The sequence below is a fragment of the Microtus pennsylvanicus genome, chromosome 19 (assembly GCF_037038515.1).
Source record: "Microtus pennsylvanicus isolate mMicPen1 chromosome 19, mMicPen1.hap1, whole genome shotgun sequence".
In the NCBI taxonomy this organism is placed as follows: domain Eukaryota; kingdom Metazoa; phylum Chordata; class Mammalia; order Rodentia; family Cricetidae; genus Microtus; species Microtus pennsylvanicus.
In genome coordinates this window covers 23,440,600-23,463,178 of record NC_134597.1, presented here as the reverse complement: position 1 = coordinate 23,463,178, position 22,579 = coordinate 23,440,600, and the positions used below count along the sequence as shown (strand labels likewise).

At 42.6% G+C, this 22,579-nt stretch overlaps 1 protein-coding gene across 8 annotated transcripts in view; it reads right to left on the bottom strand.

Annotated features, from left to right (window-relative positions):
* The window catches only part of Ahcyl2 (adenosylhomocysteinase like 2), a 156,509-nt gene that overhangs the window by 33,541 nt on the left and 100,389 nt on the right, over positions 1–22,579 (bottom strand). For all 8 annotated transcript variants that reach the window (XM_075953905.1, XM_075953906.1, XM_075953909.1 and 5 more), the window contains 5 exons: positions 13,971–14,114; positions 13,345–13,445; positions 6,579–6,681; positions 4,295–4,389; positions 719–825 (listed from right to left, as the gene is read on the bottom strand). In XM_075953905.1, coding sequence (XP_075810020.1) covers positions 719–825; positions 4,295–4,389; positions 6,579–6,681; positions 13,345–13,445; positions 13,971–14,114 — 550 coding nt within the window. The remainder of the gene's footprint in view (positions 1–718; positions 826–4,294; positions 4,390–6,578; positions 6,682–13,344; positions 13,446–13,970; positions 14,115–22,579) is intronic.

The window sequence follows — 22,579 nt, the reverse complement described above, 5'->3', positions numbered from 1 at the left end:
TACTATTTTAAGGTGACAATTTTTACTTTTCAGTAGTTTCAAGTTCATAACAATAATATAAAAACTCAAAAATTGCATATATATGAGTTCAAAACCCAAGTCCATTAAAAAGGAGAAGTATTTGTTTTATTAAAAGTTCATCCCTGGGGCTACTGCAGTGGTTCAGTGGGTACAGGCTCCGGTCAAGCCTGACCATCTGAGTTCAACCTGTAGGGCCCACGTGGAGGAAACAAAGAACTGGCTTACACCAGTCGTACTGCTCGCATCCACATTTGTGGCACGGTGAGCAAGACGAACAGAAATGATTCTAATTTTATCCAAAGAGTAAATCACCGCTCCTTTGTGATGGGACCCAAAGCCCTTGCTAACTGTAAGATATAGACTCTGTGAGGACACGAGTTTTGCCTGCAATGGGTTTCTAGAGCAGTGCCTGGCTCATTGCAGTAGTTCAATAAATATTTATTGAATGAATTAAACTTGTCCAAAAAGAGCAAGCAGCCATTGTGCTGCAATGACAAGAAAACATGAGGACCCTACTTGCCCCTCCAGCTGAGCTATTTACTATGTTCTGATTGTCATTTGTGCTGCTATTTAAAATAAGTGCCCAGGCTCAGACATGTTGCCTCAGAGAAAGCACCAATTTTTTACTATAATGAGTCCTACAGGTATGTGATTATAAGATTGTATATCTACGCTATGGATGACTGTTAACTCTTACCTATGGACTCCAGTAACACTCTCCTCGACTATGCCTTTGATTTTCTTAAACATGTTGGGATACTTTTTGTAAATCCAGTGAGTAAGATCTCCTCCATCATCCAATATCTGCAACAGAAGCATCCGGAATGTCATTCATTTCACTGAAGGCTTAGGCTTCAGTCATCTCAGGGTCCTGAACCCCAGTTCTTAATTACCAATGTACAGATATTTCAAATTTTCCATATAGTTATGAAAAGCAACCTAAAGCCAGAGTTAATACAATAATCTACCAGACAAAAGAGTCATTATACTCAAAGAAAAGAATAGGGGATGAAGGCCAACTATAATTCTCTCCGTTAGATGACCCTACCACATAACGTATCTGCTTTATCAAACCATATTGCAATGTGAGAATTTTCTTAGGGCCATTAAGACCATCAAGACCCCTAGTTCTTGAATATACTTCAAATCTTCAGAAAACTAATTTCTAACTGCTGATTTTAGTACTTTAAATAAATTCAACTAAGGTTTAGTTTAAATAAAAGGACAGATAATTAGTCTGTCTCTCAGAACAATGGCTTTTAAAACTGAAGCTTTAACTTCACACAAAGCACAGCAGTCTCCCACCCAGTGTATCAGGCAGCACTGGAGGGTTTTGCCTAGCTCAACCTCACACTCTGTAGAAGCCAAATTAAAAATAACCAGGGAACCGTGCAGCATGTAGGTGTACACGCATGCTTCTGAACAGCTCATCACTATTTCAGGTTGAGATTAAAGACAAATACAATGCTGTGCCCACCAGAGCTCCCACCGGCAGGGGAAGGTTTCTGAGTTATAACCTCCAGCCCCTGAGGATGGTTGGAAATGCTCCTCAGACTTTTCTCAGTTGTTACCCTGTCCTGGAAGGTCTCTACAGACTTCAGTCATCCCCTGCTGGCATGCATTCTTTTTAAAATCCCAGGATACCAGCAGCACTATAAGCATCAAAAACGCCATCCTGGATCCCAGGGAAGACAAAATACCCAACCCTGGGTCTATCACCTGATCTTTCGTTTCTGCTCCTACTGTTAATCTATTTTATCTAATTCTATCAAATCTTGTTTGAGTGTAGGGACCAAGGCGGGACTCTCATTAGAACTCTTAGCTAGGCTACACACTTACAAATAGAACCCCTAAGAACCAATGTCCCCAAGAAACCTGCTGGGGGGGGTGTGGCACCTTTAATCCCAGCACTTGAAAGGCAGAGACAGGCAAATCTCTGTGAGTTTGAGACCAGCAAGGTCTACAGAGTGAGTTCCAGGACAACCAGGGCTGTTACAAAGAAACCCTGTCTCAACAAAACAAAACAAAAACGAACAAACAAACCCAAAGAAACCCGAAGAGGGGCCAAGGGTAGATTAAGGATCAAGGCTAGAGTACCTAGTTTCAATCCCAGTGTTGTCTCCCCCCCCCCCCAAAAGGCTGGGGAGATAGTCTAGTTAAGAAAGTGCTTGCCTTACAAACATGAGGACATGAGTTTAATCCCCAGCACCCATATAAAAATCCAGGCATGAAAGTACAATGCTAGGGAGACAGAGATGTCCCAGCCTGTCTAATTGTGGAGCCCTAGGACCCAGGGATGGACCCTGTCTCAAAAAACAAAGTGAGGGCTCCTGCTGAATGACAGCTGACGTTGCCTTCTGGCCTCTACATGTGTACACACATGCATACTGAACAAAAGAAACCCAAGAGTTTCTCTCTGCTGTTCAATATGCATGGATTTCATGAGGTTTTCACTTGCTGCCTCTGATCCCTAGCCACGAGTAATTGGCAAGTCTGTGGGCTATGTCCCATTATGTTAATTTTACATTTCCCTTTATTATTTATGCATTGAACTGGCTGACCACCAAGCCCTAGGCTCTCCCTTTCTCCTCATCCCCAGCGCTGTGCTAATGAATGCCCCTGACCACACCTGGCTCTTACATGGGTGCTGGGGACCCTAATTCAGTTCCTCATGTTTGGGCAGCATGCCTTTACCCAGCGAACCATCTCCCCAGCCTGACCTGTTAGGGTTATAGGTGTGCATCACCACACCTGGTTTATACAGTGCTGGGGATCAAATACTTTGCCAACTGAGCTATATCCAGACCTATTTTCTCTTTCAAACAAAGGTAACTAGCACTGGCGAGGAGGTGCTTTTTATAGTATTTATTTAATGACTGCAGTCTATAAATTCCCTGTGCTGTCCTACTGCAGAAAGTTCTTGACCTCAGATAATCTTCCTCTTCCTGAGGTTGAAATGTAAGGGAAAATAGTGGGTCTTGGCCAAAGATATAAATTCTATTTTTCGAGGTGACAACTATTTTGATCCTTGTAACTGTCGTTACTAACTTTTCTAGCAGCTGTGTTGGCTCCACAAACTATAAAGGCTCTCTGGGTACAATGCCACAGCCTCTCTGTGTTCATGACTATAAAATTAGTTTTATTCCCAAGATACATGTGCCTTGTCCCCATTTTCTTTAGTGTCTGTCAGTCAGACTCCCTCTTGTCACCTAAAGTTGCTAGCATGAGCTGACTCATCCTGGAGCCGCCCTCATCCCCTCCCCTCCTCAAGCCAGAACTTGGTGACCTGGACCCCAGGCTTCAGAAGCTGCTTCTCGGCTGGGCACCAGAGAGACCTGGTTTTCAGCTGGCAGCAGCAAGGAATCCTTTCTCTCTCTCTCTCTCTCTCTCTCTCTCTTTCTCTCTCTCTCTCTCTCTCTTTCCTCCCTCCCTTCTTCCTTCTTCCCTTTGAGTTGATTCTCTAATTTCTTAATAATAATGGAAAAATGTTGGTAAAGCAGAAATGTATCATATTTTATGGCTTTTCCTCTATGAATGTAATTGTGCTTTAGTGCATATATATATGTAGTGTAAATCCAGGGGCTCTACCCCTGAGCTATACTCCAGTCCTACAATTAATTTTTTAAAAAAAATTTTCAGTGCTGGGGACTAAACCTAGGGCTTTATGCATGTCAGGTAAAAGCTCTACCACTGTGGTGTATCCACAGCCTCTCAGCCTGGATCTCTTAAATAATGAAACAAAAGTATAAAGGAAAACCCCTAAACTTCCTGGTCATCTTTTTACAAAATGCAGGGAAGAAATTTGTACTTGGAAGTGCTCCAAGCATATTAAGAACTCAGCGGCGTCTGTGCCCAGGGTGTTTGTTTGCTGGTGTTCATGGCGACTGTTACTGAAGCGACTGTGAACAGCAGTGGGGACAGAAATGCGTACTTTTGCTTCTCAGCCTCGACGCCTGGGTTGCATTTTCATGTTTCTTACAAACGTGACTGCTTCTGGGCTGGCCTCAAACTTAAGATCTGCCTGCTCAGTGTCCTGAACCTCGGGATTACAGGTCCACACCACCACACTGAGCTAATCAAGACTCTGTAGTTATAAGAAGTTCAGCATCTAGAGGTATCCTAAGCAGATTCACTGAATTTTGTTGGAAACCCAGATACATCGAAAAGAAATGGGTCCATTTTCCTTCCTTCTTATGGGAAACCCTTACCCAAGACAGGGTATTTCACCATCGTTCCTGCCCTTATGAGCCACGTTAACAGAAATCTGACCCACCATGTTTGGCTGCCAGCCCTCCACATTCACACATCTGTCAATGCACCACCAAAAGTCATCTTCTGACTCTCCTTTCCAGGCAAAGACCGGAAATCCTAAAAATAATAAAAGAAAAAAAGAGAACCCATTAAAGGCTACAAAAGGGCCACTCTCCAAATTTTAACAAGAAAGTGCCAAATTTCCACTAATTCCTAGTGTTCTCATTTTGTTATACTCTTTGAATGAGCTTCCTTCACTTGGCTAGTATTGCCTTCAAGCCCTCTTATCCATTCCTTCTCCTCTAGGCTATTCTGCTCTTCTTGGCTCAGAAAGGATAAGCTGTACGAATGTAAGAGTCCTAAACACAGGACTCACAGGGGAAGAAGAAAGCAGAAATAAGTACTTGATGCAGAGTCAAGCCGCCAGTCTCTTCACCTCCCAAATCTGCCGTTTTTCTCCTCTTAGTTACTCACAGGCCTCCTGGAGAACTCTGACTCCTAAAGTGCTTGTTCTACTCCACTGCCCAGTGAAGTGCAATGTCTATTACGCAAGCTGCTTAACTTGGCTGGGAGAGAACCAAACGAATGTGAACTTTTTCCAAAGCCATCATTTATGTATTACTGAACATAGGCTGATTTATTTTTGCAGTGTTGGGGAATGAAGCTAGGATTCACAGAGCGCACTAAGAAAGTGCTCTACTACTGAACTTCATCCCTAGCTTTAGGTACTCATAGGTAGTTTTGAGACAACATCTCACCATGGAGTTCAGGCCAGACTCAAACTGATCATTCTCCTACCTCAGCCTCCTGAGGGCTGCGGCTGCAGATGCGAGCCATGATCCTCAACTTTCTTTTTAAAGTTTTTTATTTTGAGACAAGACTTTACTAAGTTTCTCAGGCAGGTTCTGAATTATGATCTTCCAGCTTCAACCTTCCTAATGGCTGGGATGACAGGAATATGTCACCATGCATAGACTTGAATATGGGTTTATAAGCAGTTGAGGCATTTTGTCAAACAAGTCTTAATTATCATTTACATAAGTATGTTATCTTCTTCACCACAATATAGATTCTGATAGCAAAGGTTATTTCTCATTATTTATTAAAGTCAATAATCATTTGCCAAAAAAGAGAATGAAATGAATACCTATGTACAATTTAATATTTGTATAACTTTCTATCGTATACAAGCAGCATAATTTTACAAATAAGTGAAAGAACTAATGAAATGCCAAAGAGTGCTAGCGAAAGGAGCTATAAGCATATTCTGTGGGGCTTTCTTAGAGTCTCTGGGGAGCTCAGAAGTAGTTTTGGTACCCAGATCTACGTGTGTTGTAACACACAGGGAGACAGAAGGCTGACGGAACCCAAACTTCCCTAGCTTTGTCCTTCAAGCGTTAGTGGATATTGTGATCAATTAACCTGCCAGGCCAATTCTCCTCACTGCTGAAGCGGACATGCTAAACATTAAATCAGGGTGAGCCACTTCCTGGAAGGTCTGGAGGACCACAAACGATGGTTCAAGAATTACATACTGTTCAGTTGGAACCTCCAGCTCACTCCTGCTTGATCCAGAAAGCCCATTTCCCCCCCTCCCTCCCTCTCTCCCTCTCCCATAAACCCCACCCTTTCAGATAATCTCTGAACAAAGAGGGCACAGAAGTCCAGTTCTGCATTCTTGGCAGCCACAGCAGCTCCTCCCTTGAAGATGCCAGCAGCCAAAGTCCCCGCCCAAACATTCCAGCTTTTGACCATATTTTGGCACTAACCCAGCTTGTGGTGGACATGTCATCACCTCCTCGACCACAGGCTATATAAGCTCCCTGTTTTAGTTTGGTTATGTTACTTGTCCTGCCTCGATCTCTGGGGTTGGAGAACTCACCTGGGAATTGCTTTGCTCAAATAAACCTGTTCTTATTTTTTTTTTTTTTTTTTTTACTTTTCAGCTCAGCTTGATCTGGCTTACTGTGTTGGCAGAGAAACCTATTATCGCGATACAGAAAACCTATTACATAATACAATGAGTGTGAGCAGTGTTCACTGGTGGCCTAATAGTGAATCAAAGCGAAGTGTGATTACTAGAGCAGTAGACATAGGGAACTATTTGCCAACTATAAACAACAGAGCTAACTAGATCATGTTTGACAAAAGAAGTCAGCCCCCAAAGAAAACAAATTCATCAATAATAGAATCCATTTCTTCAAAGGCAGCTGCTTGTCAGCCTTCCTTAAAGATTTATTTTGAAACTGTGGAACTTCTTGAAGATTTATCTAAGCCAAAGACAGAGAACACAAATCAGTTCTTACCACTTTCTGCTAGGGCAGCAGCCACTTCATTGAGCGTGGAGTAGATGTTGCAGGCAGCCCACCTGCACTGTGCTCCCAGAGCACCCAGAGTCTCCATCAGCACCTGTGTTAAACAAAGAGGAGATAAACAAGCCTGTTTTGTTTTGATGGAGGGTCTCATGTGACCCAGACAATTCTTGTTCCCCCACTTCCATTTCTTAAGAGTAGCAATTACAGGCACGTATTACCAAGCCTGGCTAAGTTTCTATCTTTGACGATATAATATAGCAAGGCAGGCCAATGGTTTCCAAGTTGTGCTTTATAGAACTTCTTCAGTATTTTCAATACAGGGCAGAGGAGTAGGCTCCAGTAAGATTCTATTAAGTCAGATTTAATTCTATAAGTAAGATTCAATTAGGAACGCAGAGAAAAAGGATTTTTTTTTTTTTTATCAAAACACAGACATACAGCTCTACTTCTGTTTAGGACACAGAAACAAGAGAGTTCCAGGTATGGCTGAGGATGCGGCTCGGATGGCAGAGTGTTTGCAGGAATCTCTGGGTTGAATTCCCAGCACCTTATCAAACCAAGCATAATGGCACAGGCCTGGAATCCCAGCACTGGGTAAGAAAAAGCAAGATAACCAGACATTCAAGGCCATCCTTGAAAGTTTGAGGTCAATTTGGACTATGAGACTATGATGTAGACTGGGTTTGCTTCATTTTTGGCAAAAAATGGGAGGAAAAGATAGCTGCATATGTAAGGGTTAAAAAAAATAGCTAGAATTTTAATTGAAGGTCAAATGTAGGAAAGTGTATAATTTGAAGTTTTGCGTTGCTCCAACTAGACACAAGATTTCATACTCACAGGCAGCTCCTTTTCAGGAGCACCTGTGCAGTACTCACAAGAAAAACTACAGTCAGAGATCTGATTGCACTACACTAGTCTCTCATGGGAAGCAAAATCTTTTTAAAAAATATAATTACATCAGTTTCCCTTCCTCTTTCCTCCCTCCAAACCCTCTTTTTTATTTTTTAAAGATTTCTTTATTAATTATGTATACTGTCCAAGTAGGCAGGCTAGCTGACCAACAAAGTTCAGGGATCTTCTGTCTCCAGCTTGTTTTTATTTTGTTTTATATAAAGGCTCTGGAGATAAAATTCAGATCCTCAGGATTGCAAGGCAAGCACTTTACTAAGTTGCCTCCCAGCCTTTCTTTTCTTTTGGCCTTTCCCTTTCATTCCTTGAACATTTCCTTACTTCTGGTACAGGATGATCTACCCTTATCTTGTATGTTCCATAGCCTTGAAATCAGTCATTTTTTTTAAAGGAACTCACAAGGGCTACTTTCAGTGGATCTTGGCACTATTCAGATGTTGTTCCTGGATTTTCTTTTATTAATTTTGGATAATGATTGTCCATTAGCTCTAAGTGGAGTTCTTCTGTTCTGTTCTCTCTATCTTTACTTTTGGAAACTTCAGTGACACGTGTCAGGCCATTTGATAATGTCCCATCCTGTTTGGTCTGTTCTGTTGTTTTGTTTTATTTCATTTTGCTTCATTTTCCCTACTCTCCTTTTCTCTTTGGATTTTAGTTTGTAATTTCTATTTTGCTTTCAGTTGGCTGATGCTGTCCTTGAAAGTGCCCAGTCTTTTGTGGAGAAAGAGAGGAGCAATAGATCTTTAGTATTATAAATAGTGAATATAGCATACATCCCACCCTGGACTCAGAAAGGTCTATGTGGCCCTCCCAGTTTTACTCTCATCCCCCCCATCAATGGTGGCTCTTTCATGGCTCTCGTGGAAGGTATGACTGCTAAACTTCTGCTATGTAACATTTTGCTTCCCGGGGCTGGAGAGATGGCTCAGAGGTTAAGACCACTGACTATTCTTCCAGAGGTCCTGAGTTTAATTCCCAGCAACCACATGGTAGCTCATAATCATCTGTAATGGAATCTGGTGCTCTCTTCTGGCCTGCAGGCATACATGCAGACAGAGTACTGAGAATACTGTATGCATAATAAATAAATAAATCTTTTTTTTTTTTCCGAGACACGGTTTCTCTGTGGCTTTGGAGCCTGTCCTGGAACTAGCTCTGTAGACCAGGCTGGTCTCGAACTCACAGAGATCCGTCTGCCTCTGCCTCCCAAGTGCTGGGATTAAAGGCGTGCGCCACCATCGCCCAGCTTAATAAATAAATCTTTAAAAAAAAAAGAAGAAAAGCTGGCACAGAGGACTGTGCCCGTAATCTCAATGGTGTGTGCCTTATTCTAGCACCATGGCTGGAGAGAGGAGGATCCCTGAGACTTGCTGGTCACATAGCCAACTAGTCTAGCCAAAACAGTGACCTCTAGGTTCCACCTCAAAAAAAATAAGGTAGAGCCGGGTGGGGGTGGCACATGCCTTTAATCCCAGCACTCGGGAGGCAGAGGCGGGTGGATCTCTGTGAGTTCGCGGCCAGTCTGGTCTACAAAAGCTAGTTCCAGGACAGGCTCCAAAGCTACAGAGAAACCCTGTCTTGAAAAACCACACACACACAAAAAAGGTGGAATGTGACTGAGGTTGACCTCCAGCACACGTGTGTACACATATACACTTATGTGCAATCATACACATTTATAAGTACACATACACAGACATACACACACATGCAGACAAATTTTTAAAAATTAAGCCACAGAAGTCACATTTGGGGCTTATTTTGGCCAAACTGAAGATAAATAAAGATCAAAATATTGAAAATAATAGGCTCTAACTCATTAAATAAGAATAGAAAACAATGGGCTGGGTTTGGAAGAAATGTTGATGGAATGCCAAGGAAATCTGGCTCAACTGTGACTATAATAGAAACCAAGAACTGGTACTCCAACATTTCCAAGTATGGTGTGGCATACACTTCTAATCCTAGCACTCAGCAGGTAGGAAGGAAGGCGGCTAATCTGAGGATAGCCTGGGCTACATAGAGAATTCCAGGCTAATTTGGGTTACATAGTGAGACCATCTAAAATATTAAAAACAAGATGCCTCAGAGAGTAAAGGCACTTGCTGCCAAGTCTGAAGAGGAGGTTGGACACCCTGGAACTGGAATTACAGGCCATTGTGAGCCCTCTGACATAGGTGTTGAGAACCAAACTCTGGTCTTCTGTAAGAGCAGCAACACTCCTAACTGCTGAGCCATCTCTTCTCAGGCCTTGACTTGACTTTAATTTAATTATCATTTAGAAGCAGCAGCAATGGAATTAAGTTAGAACTATGGAGGCATACCTGAATTAAGAAATGATTAACTACATCCTAGAGGAGGTAAGGAAGACTTTTCCTCCCTCCCTCCCTTTCTCTTTGTTTTGGGAGGAGCAGAGTCTCATAGAATTCGATAACCCAGGCTGGCCACAAGTTACTCACTATGTAGTGGAGGATGGTCATAAACTTCTATTCTTCTTGCCTCCCTCTCCCTAGAGCTGGGATTACAGTGTGTACCACCAGGCCCAGGGGTCACACCCAGGGCTTTGTGGTTCTTGGCAAGCACTCTACTAACTAAGCTGCATCTCTAGCCCTAAGTCTTTATATATTTTATAGAGGTCAATTTGAATATTATAAAATTAACGTGAACATATAATTAGAAAAATTACACAGATTAAAAACAAAAGGAAGAAAAATACTCCTTTTTTAGAGTGGAAATAATAAAATGACATTAAACATTATAATGATTAACTCATCAAGGAAAAATAGAGAGGGAGGCCCAAAGGGTGGTGATGTTCAGATAGGGTGAAATCGAACTAGAAATAACTTAGCAACATGAGCCAGTAACTAGAGAAGCACTTCCTATTTTAAGTACCACACTAAGTTCTGATGCGAGAGGCTCAACAAATTTCAAGCATGTTTCTGCCTCAATTCATTAATCTGTAGCTCCAAAAAGAAATTACATTTTAATTTACTGTATTAATTTTAGAAATTCAGGGTATTCTTTTCCTCGGAAAATGTATAATTCAGCAAAGTCTTAGAGGAATGCAGATGTCATCTGTTCCTAAGGAGCTGCTGTCTAACCTTCATTAGCAAGGTGACCATGTACGAGTATGCTGAAGGAGGGACAATTTCTAAAGTGGACTGAAGTTCTGCCAATATAGCTCAGTGACAGGAATACCTGACCAGTCTGTATAAGGCCCTGAATTCAATCTCCAGCGCTGAAAAAACAAACCAACTAACTAACTAACTGAGTGGGGTACACATGTCTGAAAGCCCAGCACTCAGGAAGGAGAGGCAGGGAGATTAGGTGTTGGACCAATACCAACTTCATCTGCTACACAGCAAGTTCAGGGTCAGCCTGGGCTGCATGAGACCTTGTCTGAAAACAAAAGAAAAGAGCTAGAGATATGGGTCAGTGGGTAAAATGTGCTTGCTGTGCAAGCCTGGGGACCTGACTTCTGATCACCAACACCCACAGCATGCATTCTGTAAGCCTGGTGATGGGGAATGGAGACAGGTGGCTCTCTGGAGCTTCCTGGCCAGCCAGTCTAGCCAATCAGTAAGCTGCGGGTTCAGTGAGAAACTTTAAAAAAAAAAAAAATAAGGTGAGCGTGACTGGAGAAGATACCCAACATCAGCCTTTGGCCTCTACAAATGAACACACACACACATACACACACACACACACACACACACACACACACACACACACACACACACAGAAGAACAAAGAGATGAAGAGGGTACGTGCACACTACCTAGCCTTTTCCATGTGGTGTGAACCTCTAATTTCAGCATCTGGGAGGGTGAGACAGGAGGGTCATGAGTTCAAGCCCAGCCTCAGCTACACAGCAAGTTTGAGGCCTATCTGGGCTATACGACACCTATCTCAGGAGGAGAAGGAGGGAGAAGGAAGATGGCCTGGAGCTTAGAAGTCTCATAAAAGGTGTTAGGTAAGCCGGGCGATGGTGGCGCACGCCTTTAATCCCAGCACTCGGGAGGCAGAGGCAGGCGGATCTCTGTGAGTTCGAGACCAGCCTGGTCTACAGAGCTAGTTCCAGGATAGGCTCCAAAAGCCACAGAGAAACCCTGTCTTAAAAAACCAAAAAAAAAAAAAAAGGTGTTAGGTAGAGCTTTTCCAACACAACAATTTTCTTACTGGTCTCAATGTATTTGGAACTCAATACCGACTACATTTTTTAATGATGAATCAAAGGAAGAGATATTGCCTACTATGGGAGCACTTTCATTTGTCACAAGGACTGTGGGGAGTGTTGATTTGTGGGCAGGGCCAGGGATCTTAACACTGAAGCATAGGACAGTCACTTACAATAAAATCTGCTGATCTAGTGTAAATTTTAAATGTCCCACTGAAAGTTCACATGGGTGAAAACTCTACTTATAATTATTTGGTCTTGGAAACTATTTCCACTTGATATACTGAGAAAAGTATTTTTTATAGTTTCAATACAAACAATAGTCTTTCTAGGGATGCGATGACTGGATAAGTGTAGAGAGGATGCTGACTTTTCACTGTCATTGTCAGACATTGGAAAGAGTTGCTTTTTAGTTCATAAAATCATAAAATCAATTGAAGATGCTGCCCTAGTGCTCTGGACATAACGCCACATTGCTGGCAGGCAGGGTAATGCATCCCTATAATTCCAGTACCCAGAAGACACGAGGATCAGGAATTCAAAGCTAGCCTTAGCTACAATAGCAAGTTAGAAGCCAGTATAGGCTACATGAGATACTATCTCAAAAATAAAATAGAATGAAATAAAATAAAAAGAAAAGAAAAAAGCAGGTGCTGGAGAGATGACTCAGCAGTTAAGAGTAGGGTTTTGCCCTCACCACCTGCAGTCTGTAAGTCCATTTCCAGAGTATCCAGTGCTCTCTTTTGGCTTCTCCAGGCAAAATATATGTAGGCAAAATACCCATTCACATCAGACAACCCCTCACATACATTTCCATCTATATGAGTCAGAATAGATATTGACTGTTCTATTATAGTGGTGCTTAAGCATTTATATATTGGAATACATTTTTATAAATTTCTTTTTATTTCTCCCTATTTTAGTTCTGATTTTATATTAAAATTTAACGAGTACATATAACATATAGGCTATGGTGTATATGAATCCCACCTCAGTATAAATAGGTAACTACTGAGTGTAATCCTTGGTCTAAACCAACCATGGGGATTCTAGTCCCCTTTCAGAGCTAGTGGAACTGGGAATGTGACCCAATCCTCCTCAGGGTAACATGCTGGATGACCCTGCAGGACCTCCTCTTCATATCAGTTCGTGATGACTAGGTGGCTGTAAGTACCTTTCTGTCAGCTTGAGGATGAAGTAGGCAAACTGTGGAGACAGCTCCAAAAGAATCGCCAAGAGGTGAAACAGAAGCCCTGTGTCTACAGCCTGCCTTCCTGATGGACTTTTAACAACTTCAAATAATAAATTTCTCAATGCTGAGGTCAAGTTGAATCAGTCTCCTCTTATTGCTGCTGAAGGCAGCTCTGTATGGAAGCCTGGTGCAGAGAGAGGGCACTGGAAAGGGCAACACGGAGATGTGGAACAGCAGTGGAAGCATTTGCTCACCTGGCACACTCATGTTGAAGCCTGAGCCTGGGCTTCCCAGGCTGTATAACCCTGGACAATTACTCAAGCATACTGGGCCTCAGCTTCCTTGTTTACAAAATTGAAAAAGGAATACATAGCTTCACGCGGATTAATGAGATAATACGGTCAGCCTGGTGCTGGCAGGTTGCAGGCATTCAGTGGCTGGTACAATTATTAACTGTTATTAGGAGAAAAAGAACTCACAGCGGTCTGAGCAGTGATATGTGTACAACCCACAATTTTGGCTCCAGCCAAAGGCTTTTCTCCTTGGGCTCTCTTCCTTAGGGCCATCAGGGCAGGCATCTCTAAAAAGGTCCAATACAAACATAGAATATTAGACAGAGGGAATGAGAGATAAGAGAAAAAGCAGAAAAATTACTCATTTAAGTTAAGACCATTTCCTTGGTCAGCTTCTGTTAAATGAGATTCCTGAATGTTCTCTGAGAGCTTTCAGAGACAAATGCTCCCCAGTTTTATTCTCTTATCTGTCAATCCTTCTTATCCAGGGGTTTCCTCTAGAACGATCAGAGTTCACTCCCTCCCCACAGTGTTTCCTAAGCTTAGGAAGTATTCCTAAGCTTGTAAATGTTCTTCAGGAGGTGGACATATTGACTCATACTCATAAATCCCAGCATTTGGGAGGCTGAGGCAAGAGAAATGCCTCAAATTCAAGGTCAGCCTAGGCTACAGAGTTGAGACCTTGTCTCAGGTAGATTAACAAACAAAAAATATGGTTTAGTATTACACTGAAATTTGACAAGCCAGATGACCTGGGAAGTATTAACACGACAAAATGACACAGGCAGATAGAAAGGCATTTATTTCTTTACCTTGTTCAGCAATTTCGATTTCTCTGCGTCCAAACTCCGCCTGTTTGATGTTTTTGACACAGAAGTCACTACTTCCCTTGGAGTTCTTTTGCTGCTTGTCCCTGGGGGATGTCTCATCGTCAGAGCTATCTGTATATGAAGCAGCTGGAACACAAATTAAAATATTAACCAGGGAAAAGATTAGCTTCCTCCAAAATTCCAAACCGCTGGGGCTTCACTAGTCTAGCACAGTACAAATGAACACCTCTAGGAAGCTCCTTAAGGAAACTCTGCTTTGTACCACTCATTGCCTATGCAAGGTGCTCTCCACAGTTCTGAAAGGGCAAGCTGGGAGCTGCCCGAGGTATTCTCCCTGGGTAGCATTCATGTGGAATCTAGTGCTAACTTTTCCTTTTGAACATAGAGAAGTGTAATACTTGAATACGCCGAGAGAGGAAGTTGCTCCATGAAAGCCACAGGTTAAAGTTCCTAAGCAAGCCAGTCATTAACCCATGGGTTTCTTGCCTCATAACCTCCTCTCTGCCCACCGCTTAAATGCCTGAAGTAATTTGCTTTGTAGTACAATAACTGCACAGATAAGATGTAAAAAAACAAGGAACTCATGGGAAAGTAATTAAGAACCACACAGAAGGAATCTGTCTGACATAACAGAGCTGTATTTCTCAGGACTGGCAGAACTGTTCTTGCAGATCCAATTAGACACTGACAATTCAATGTGTTATTCTCCCGGACTAGCCTCTGTAAGAAGGAGTCTTTGGTGTTTCAGATTCCCAAAGCAGCAAAGAAATATCCTCTTTTGGTACATTTAAGGCCCTGCAGACTAATCTACTAGCAATACACACCACTGCAGTGGTTCTCAACCTTCCTAATGTTCCTTGTGTTGTGGTGACCCCCTACCATAAAATTATTTCACTTCCATAACTGTCATTTTGCTCCTGTTATGAATTGTAATGTAAATATCTGTGTTTTCCGATGGTCTTAGGAGACCCTTGTTGTTAAGTTGGGAGCGTAGCCCCAGTCCCTCGCATCCATCCCAGCCCCCAGGCCTGAGAGTTGTGTTGGTATGGACTCCAAATCCCAGCATGCAAGGGGGGGGTTCAGGACCACTCCCACAGGGTATTTAAGTGAGCTCCCAAAGGAGAAATAGGTGGTTGGTCTCTCCCCCACCCCCGTTGCGTTTGTGGCCTCCCAGTTTCCCCTCGGGACCACCTGAAAGTGCAGGAATCCCATTAAACCTGGATATCATTTAATTTGGCTTGTTGTGATTTGGCTTGATTGGGATTTTTGCGTTGGCAGAGAGCTCCTGTTAGGAAAAATTCCTAACACTTGTGGGTCGTTTAACTCCCAGAAGGGTCACAATCCATCCGTTGAGAATCACTACACTAGAGGGTAAAGGGCCACATTTGATTGTGGCTAACAGGTCGTTGAATTCACAGCCTTAGTGGAGATCTTTCTGTCTTCATATTTGCTAGATGATCTGAAGCATTTCTTTCTTGATTTTGTAACAGAGGACAGGTCTTCCTAATCCTTGCACTTTTGGGGAGGATGGAGGACAGAAAACATGACCCACAGAGCATTTTCATCTTAGTGCCATCACTTCTACAGGGAGAAAGCTGCAAAAGCTCGGAGCTCCCGAGGGCCTGGTGCGCTGATCTACTTAGAGCTAGAGTATTAGAGCATTTCTGGGATTTCTCAGCAGAAGGTCTATCTGGGTGGGGGTTGGAGGGCGGACTAGTCGTAAAAGGCAAGTCCGACCTTGCCTAGTTAATCAGGCACGGCGCTGCGTACTGTGGGGTCAGCAGGGGCTAGAGGATCGGTCTTTCTCTGGAAAACTGCCTTAGAGGCAAAGTCCTAACAGGAGGGCACAGGAATGAACATGCTCACCAGGGGAGGTGAAGGAATTAGTAAAGCCCCAAAGGGACTTTTGTTCTTACAAGGAACTAATCTGCACAAAACCTTTGGTTCCTCTCCTAGGGGAAGAAAGCTCAAAGTACAACAGAGCTAGAAATAGCTCTGGGCCTCGTCTGTTTCACCAGTCTGGATTTGATAGAGCTTAAAAATCACAGGCTGAGGAACCACACTTCTCCCACCTGAGAGAAAACGATAACAGCTTCCCCAATCCTGACCCAAACTTATAAGGAAATTGAAACTGAAGAAGGAGTTTATAGTATTCAGAATATTTTGAAGTTTCAAATCTTTTTTCCAGAATCATGATTATTTTTGTCTTTAGTGGCAGACAGTAATGAGCAAGACAGAGGCAGGAAGATCAGGAGCTCAAGGCCAGCTTGGGTTACGAATGGAACCATGTCTCAAAGTGTGAAAAATTAAAAAGAAAACAGTAAGGCCAGGTGCGATGGTGGCCGCCTTTAATCCCAGCATGTGAGGCAGGTGGTTGGCTAGCAGTGACTAAAAGGTTGAGACTGAGTCCTTATTCTACCCAGAATGGTTCTCTCTTCCTAAGCCTATTCAGTTTTCAAGGATGAATGCGAGGGGGGAGGAAAGAAAACCAAAACAAACAAAACAATATTCCTTTAAGAGAAGCACTCCAATTTAAGCTGGTTTTCTTTGTTCTGTTTCGTTTTGTTTTTTGCAACAGGGTCTCTGTTACATACATGCCTGGCTGTCCTAGAACTAGTTATGTAGATCAGGCTGGCTTTAAATCCACAGAGATTCTCTGGCTTCTATCTCTTCAAGTGGTGGGATTAAAGGTAAGTGTCACAATCCCTTAGCACTAGTTTTTGTGGATGGTCTTTGCTTTCCAATTTAAAGAACAAGCCAGTTATATTGTTTCTTTAAGCTAAAGCTGAGAAAACTGGTATTTCACTTTCTTTTCAAACTATGTAGCCCTGGCTATCTCAGACCTTGATATATAGATGATACTGGCCTCAAGCTCACAAAGTCCCACCTGCCTTTGTTCACGGTATGTGTACCACCATGTCTGGTTTACCTTCTTTTTTATTTTTTTGATTTATTACTTTTTAAAAAAATCTTTTCTCATTTTACATACCAATCCCAGTTCCCACTCCCTCTCCTCCTCCTACTCTCTCCACCTTCCTCCCCCAACCCCCCCCCATCCACTCCTCATAGAAGTTAAGGCTTCCCTTGGGGAGTCAACAAAGTCTGGTACATCACGTCGAGGCAGGACCAAGACCCTCCCGCCTATATCTAGTCTGAGCAAAGTAACCCTCCAACGAGAATGAGCTCCAAAATGCCAGTTCAAGTCTGTGGTCCCACTGCCAGTGTCCCCACAGACTGCCCCAGCCACACAACTGTCACCCACATTCAGAGGGCCTAGTTTGGGCCTCAGTGAGGTTCCACTAACTTAGGTCAGCTGTTTTTGTGGGTATCCCCATCATGGTCTTGACTCCATTGCTCATATTATCGCTCCTCCCTCTCTTCGACTGGACTCCGGGAGCCCAGCCAATGCTAGCTGTGGATCTCTGCATTTGCTTCCTGAGTGAGGTAACCCACACCCAGAAAGACAAACAGTGTATGTACTCACTCATAAGTAGATATCAGACATAAAGCAAAGGAAAACCAGCCTATAGTCCATGACCCTAGAGAAGTTAGGTAACAAGGAGAATCCTAAGAACCCTGGGAAGGGGAAATAGACAAGAACTCCTGAGAAAATTGGGAGCATGGTGGTTGGGGGGGGGCTGAAAGGGGAGTGGGGAGGGAACTGGATGGCCAAGATGGGGGAAGGACAGAGAGGGAGAGCAAGGAAAGAGGTACCTTGATTGAGGGAACCATTATGGGGTTAGCAAGAAATCTGGCACTAGGGAAATTCCCAGGAATCTACAAGGATGACTCAGCTAAGACCCTAAGCAATAGTGGAGAGGGTGCCTGAAATGGCCTTGCCCTGTACTCAGATTGATGGCTATCTTAAATGTCACCACAGAACCTTCATCCAGCAACTGATGGAAGCAGATGCAGAGATCTAAGGCCTTACCTTCTTAATAGTCATCAGCTATTACCTTTTTTTCCTGAGCCAAAAGGTTTTTCCTAAAGTCTTTTATATAGACCTCTGGTTGGTAAGCACAAAAAGCAGCAACTGTCTACACTGCACTAACATGTGACTCCAACAGTGACACACCCATGTCAAGAGAAGGGTTTCTGTGAACATGGTGGAAATTTTACTCAACTAATGTGGTGGCATGCATGTATTTAGTTTTGAGCATACTCATTTTGTGATAATGCATGCTATGTAGTCCAGACTGGCCTGGAACTCTCTATATAGCACACGCGGGCCTTAAATTTGCCCGCTACTACATTTTGAACAGTCTCTCCAAACATTTGTAACCATCAACATACCCCGAAGCCCAGTTTCTAACAATGAGCAAGTGGTGCAGTATTGGTGGCCCAGTGGTGAGCACGGCTGCTTCCAAAAAGGAAAACAATTGCCCACTGCAGGACAGGACCTCAGATGCAGTGCCGTTCCTCGTCTACTAAATGACCAGTTTTCAATTGTCCTAAGATAAAATGGGGATATAAGAGATGCCTCCTCTCCACAAGCTCAGCCTTTCACTTAACTACCAGTAAAAAGAAATCTTAAGAGGAAATGAGATCATATCCAAAACGTTTCAGTTTTTAGGCAGAAAAGATTATTACCTAAAAATTACAATGTAACTTTATTACAGGGTGGTCTCGTTTCATTTTCAGGAACCAAAGCATAACCTGAATCACTAATCCACAACTGATCCCGCTGCACATAGGCACACTTGTTCTATGCCCGCGCCTGACTTACCTAAGTTATTTCCTAGCACCTGAGAGGCTGTGGGAGCTTGTTAGGAGGCAAGCAGTTAGAAGTCCAATTGAGTTAGGCCTATTAAATTAATTAAAGCTAGGAAGCTCCTCTTGGGCCCAATCTGCTTATTTGTTAATGGAAATAACAGTCAGGACCTGTGTTTGAAAGAATTGTACTGATGAAGGACTTAAGAAAATGTGAGAAGTTACGTTAGCAGCCCAACACAAACAAAATTTTATTATTTGGAAAAAAATCTTGAAAATCTCTCAAAATTCCTAAGTGCCAATTACAAGTGCAAGGCTTCATTCCTTCCCATCTGAAACCATCTGCTCATCGTAAAGATAACGTTTTCATGGACATACCACCAAGAATGGTCTAAATTGGAAGAAAAGTGGTTCTTTTTACTTTCTTTTAGAACTTTTTTCTTTTTTTGCTTAGGAGGTTTTACATTTAATAAATGCTGCCAGGAGGCAGAAATGGGCAGATCTCTATGAGTTTAAGGCCAGCCTTATCTACATGGTAAGTTCTAAGATAGCTAGGGCATGCAGAGAGACTGTCCTGAAAAAAATTATAAGTAAACAAATAAGATAAAAAAAAGTACTGAGTTCACGGGAATCATACTTTCTAGAAATTAGGCCAGAAAATATGAATACTACACGCATAGACAATATTTCTGAAAACACAATCTAAAATGTATTCAGATGAGCATAACTGGGTTAGCAGAATATCACAATAAAAACAGTGAATTTTATTTCTAAGTAAAATATTTAAGTACTAGAGATTATATAAGGGTTTAAGCTAATCAGGAAATAAATAACTAGATAAGCCAGGTGACCCCACCATTTAAATGCTCTCTATGAGGCCAGATGGACATTTGCCAGGGATGTCACACTCACACAGATGACAATTCCAGCATCCACCAGATCATATCTCTACTTTTGTCTCCAAAATCAGGGTGTTTCAAGACAGGTTGACTTCACCCACATGCCCAGTCATAAAAGGGCTCCCTTATCTTTTAACTCTTATCAACACCTTTACAGGATGGATGTACTCCCAACTCCAGGGAACCGCAGATACCATGGCTCCTGTACTCCTGGAACACATCATCCCTTGGTTTGTCATGCCATTTTCCCTGAGCTCCTGGGACATCAACGCTGGTATTACCTCTCCAGGGTCAAGGGCATATCTACTCTTTCATCTGGCTCATTCATCCTTGTCTCTTCTTTACAATCAGGGCATATCTCTGTTTCATTCTTTTTCTCATGGCTAGCCCCGGTCATAGGGTAGGTGTTAATAATCTTTTTTTTCTCCTAATAACCTGCCTTCTCCGCTCCCTTAAGAAATAGATGCCTGGGGTCTTCAGAATGGCAGTTAACCAAATAAATGCTCCTTCACCCACACCTTCCACTGAAGGTGATCCGACCAACTCCCAATTCCACTTCCCCACGTTGTCCCATGCCTGTAGGAAGTAGCTAGACTTGAGCCAGCACCCTATACCCAAAGAGTCTGGCCTCTCATTTCAAACCCCACCCCTGAGAAAGCCCACCAAAAGTCAGCCCTTCCCTGGGGCTGCTCAAGACCATGCCTATAGGCTATATAAGACCTTAGCCATATTTGCCATGTGATTCTTTTTTTTTTTTTTTTTTTTGGTTTTTCGAGTCAGGGTTTCTCTGTGGTTTTGGAGCCTGTCCTGGAACTAGCTCTTGTAGACCAGGCTGGTCTCGAACTCACAGAGATCCGCCTGCCTCTGCCTCCCGAGTGCTGGGATTAAAGGCGTGCGCCACCACCACCCAGCAGCCATGTGATTCTTCCTCTGCCTTCCCAAGGGTCAACCAGGAGTTGCTTTGCTTTGTTCACTAAACCCAATTTATCAATTCAGTTTGGTTTGGCTTATAGCATCAATGGCAAAGGAACCCAGCAACTGGGTTTCCAGTATCTATCATTTTGATTCCTTGTTCATGAACTAATATCATTCAATGGATATATCAGACTGATAACTCTTGACTTATAAAACCATTGGTTTTGCCAATATGAGCCTGCTAGGCATATACTGGTTCCGGTGGGAGATTCTCTCCCTGTGCAACATTCTCTTTGTGGATTGAGATTAGGGCAAATGTAGGTCGGGTTTGCAAAGGCCATCTCTGGATCATCTTCCCTCAGCTTACTGTCATCCTCATAGCAAATATTAGCATCTACTATGATCCAAATATTGTATGATCTGCTAGAGACACACCTGTGATACAGACACACCTGTGATAGAGACAGGCCAGGCACTCATGCTCATGGATTAAATATCTGTATTTGTGCATGCATATAGAGAGGTATAAAACAAAAACACATATGCTAATTTTAAAACATAAATCAAGATGGTGTAAGACACCCTAAGAGGGTGACTATTGCTGTGATGAGACACCATGACCCAGAGTGAGTTAGAGAGGAAGGGGTTTATTTGTCTTACTCTTCCACATCTCTTCAGCATCAAAGGAAGTCAGGTAGGAACTCTAACAGGGCTGGATCCTGGAGCCAGGAGCTGATGATGCAGAGGCCATAAACCGGTGCTGCCTACTTACTGGCTTGCTCAGCCTGCTTTCTTATGCCCAACCCACAATGGGCTGGGCCTTCCCCCTTCAATCACCAATTAAGAGAATGGACTACAGGCTTGCCTACAGCTTGATCTTACGCAGGCATTTTCTCAATTGGGATTCCCTCCTCTGGTAACTCGAGCCTGCCAAGTTGACATAAAATTAGCCAGTAAGATGACAACTTCATATAGTTCAGTCTACAAGGTCCAAATTATTAGGACAAGACCAGTTAACATCACTCGTCAATAATCTATATACAAGAACTGCATGCTTACTCGGAAAGCAAGGGATCACCCACATTTGTTTAGGCATACAGTATTTTTAAAGTGTCCTCTCTACGTAAGAGGCTTTTTTGGGGAAGGTAAGCATTGGTTTCCTTTCAGGAACACAGATGTACAGTTCTGGTTGTGTAGGGAAGAGATTGAGCTGGAGTTAAATTTTTAAATCATTATTAGTTAGTACTGATCTTTAGATCATGCCAAACACATGTCTTAAAATGTTACAGACTATTTCACAATTCATTTTCACATTATGGCTTCCAGAGTTAAATGAACTAGTTCACAAATTTTCAGCATATTTACTTCAGTAGAATAAGAAGATGAGTATCAATTTCCCAGTCTTCAGATAAATACCATAGATATTTATATCACACAGTGTTGGAACTGTTGTGGACGGAAAGTAAACACAGACATGTAAATGTTTAACAACAACCCACCCAACCTAATGTTTCCCAACTAACCATTTATTAACTGTACACAATAAGAATTCCTTCCTTACTGGTATGACAAATGAATACAATTAATCACAATACAAGTTTTCTAGTTGGGCAGTGGTGGTGCACTCTTTTAATCTCAGCCCTTGGGAGGCAGAGGCAGGTGGATCTCTGAGAGTTCAAGGCCAGCCTGGTTAACAGAGTAAGTTCTGGGATAGTCAAAGCTACAGAGAGAAATCCTGCCTCAAAAAAAAAAAAAAATACAAGTGTTGTAAGGAGTATTACTATTTACAGTGTTAAGAAGTAACCAGGGCAGGGCTGAAGAGATGGCTCAGTGATGGATGGCTCACTGGCTGCTCTTCCAGAGGTCCTGAGTTCAATTCCCAGCAACCACATGGTGACCCACAACCATCTATTATGGGATCTGGTGCCTCTTCTGGCACACAAGCCATACAGATAAAGTACTCATATACACTAAAAAGTAAGATAAAAATAATTTAAAAAAAGCAGTTGGAGAAGGGTCTTAGCCAACTGCGAAAAGGAACTGAGATTTTGTTGCGAGATGGTAGTG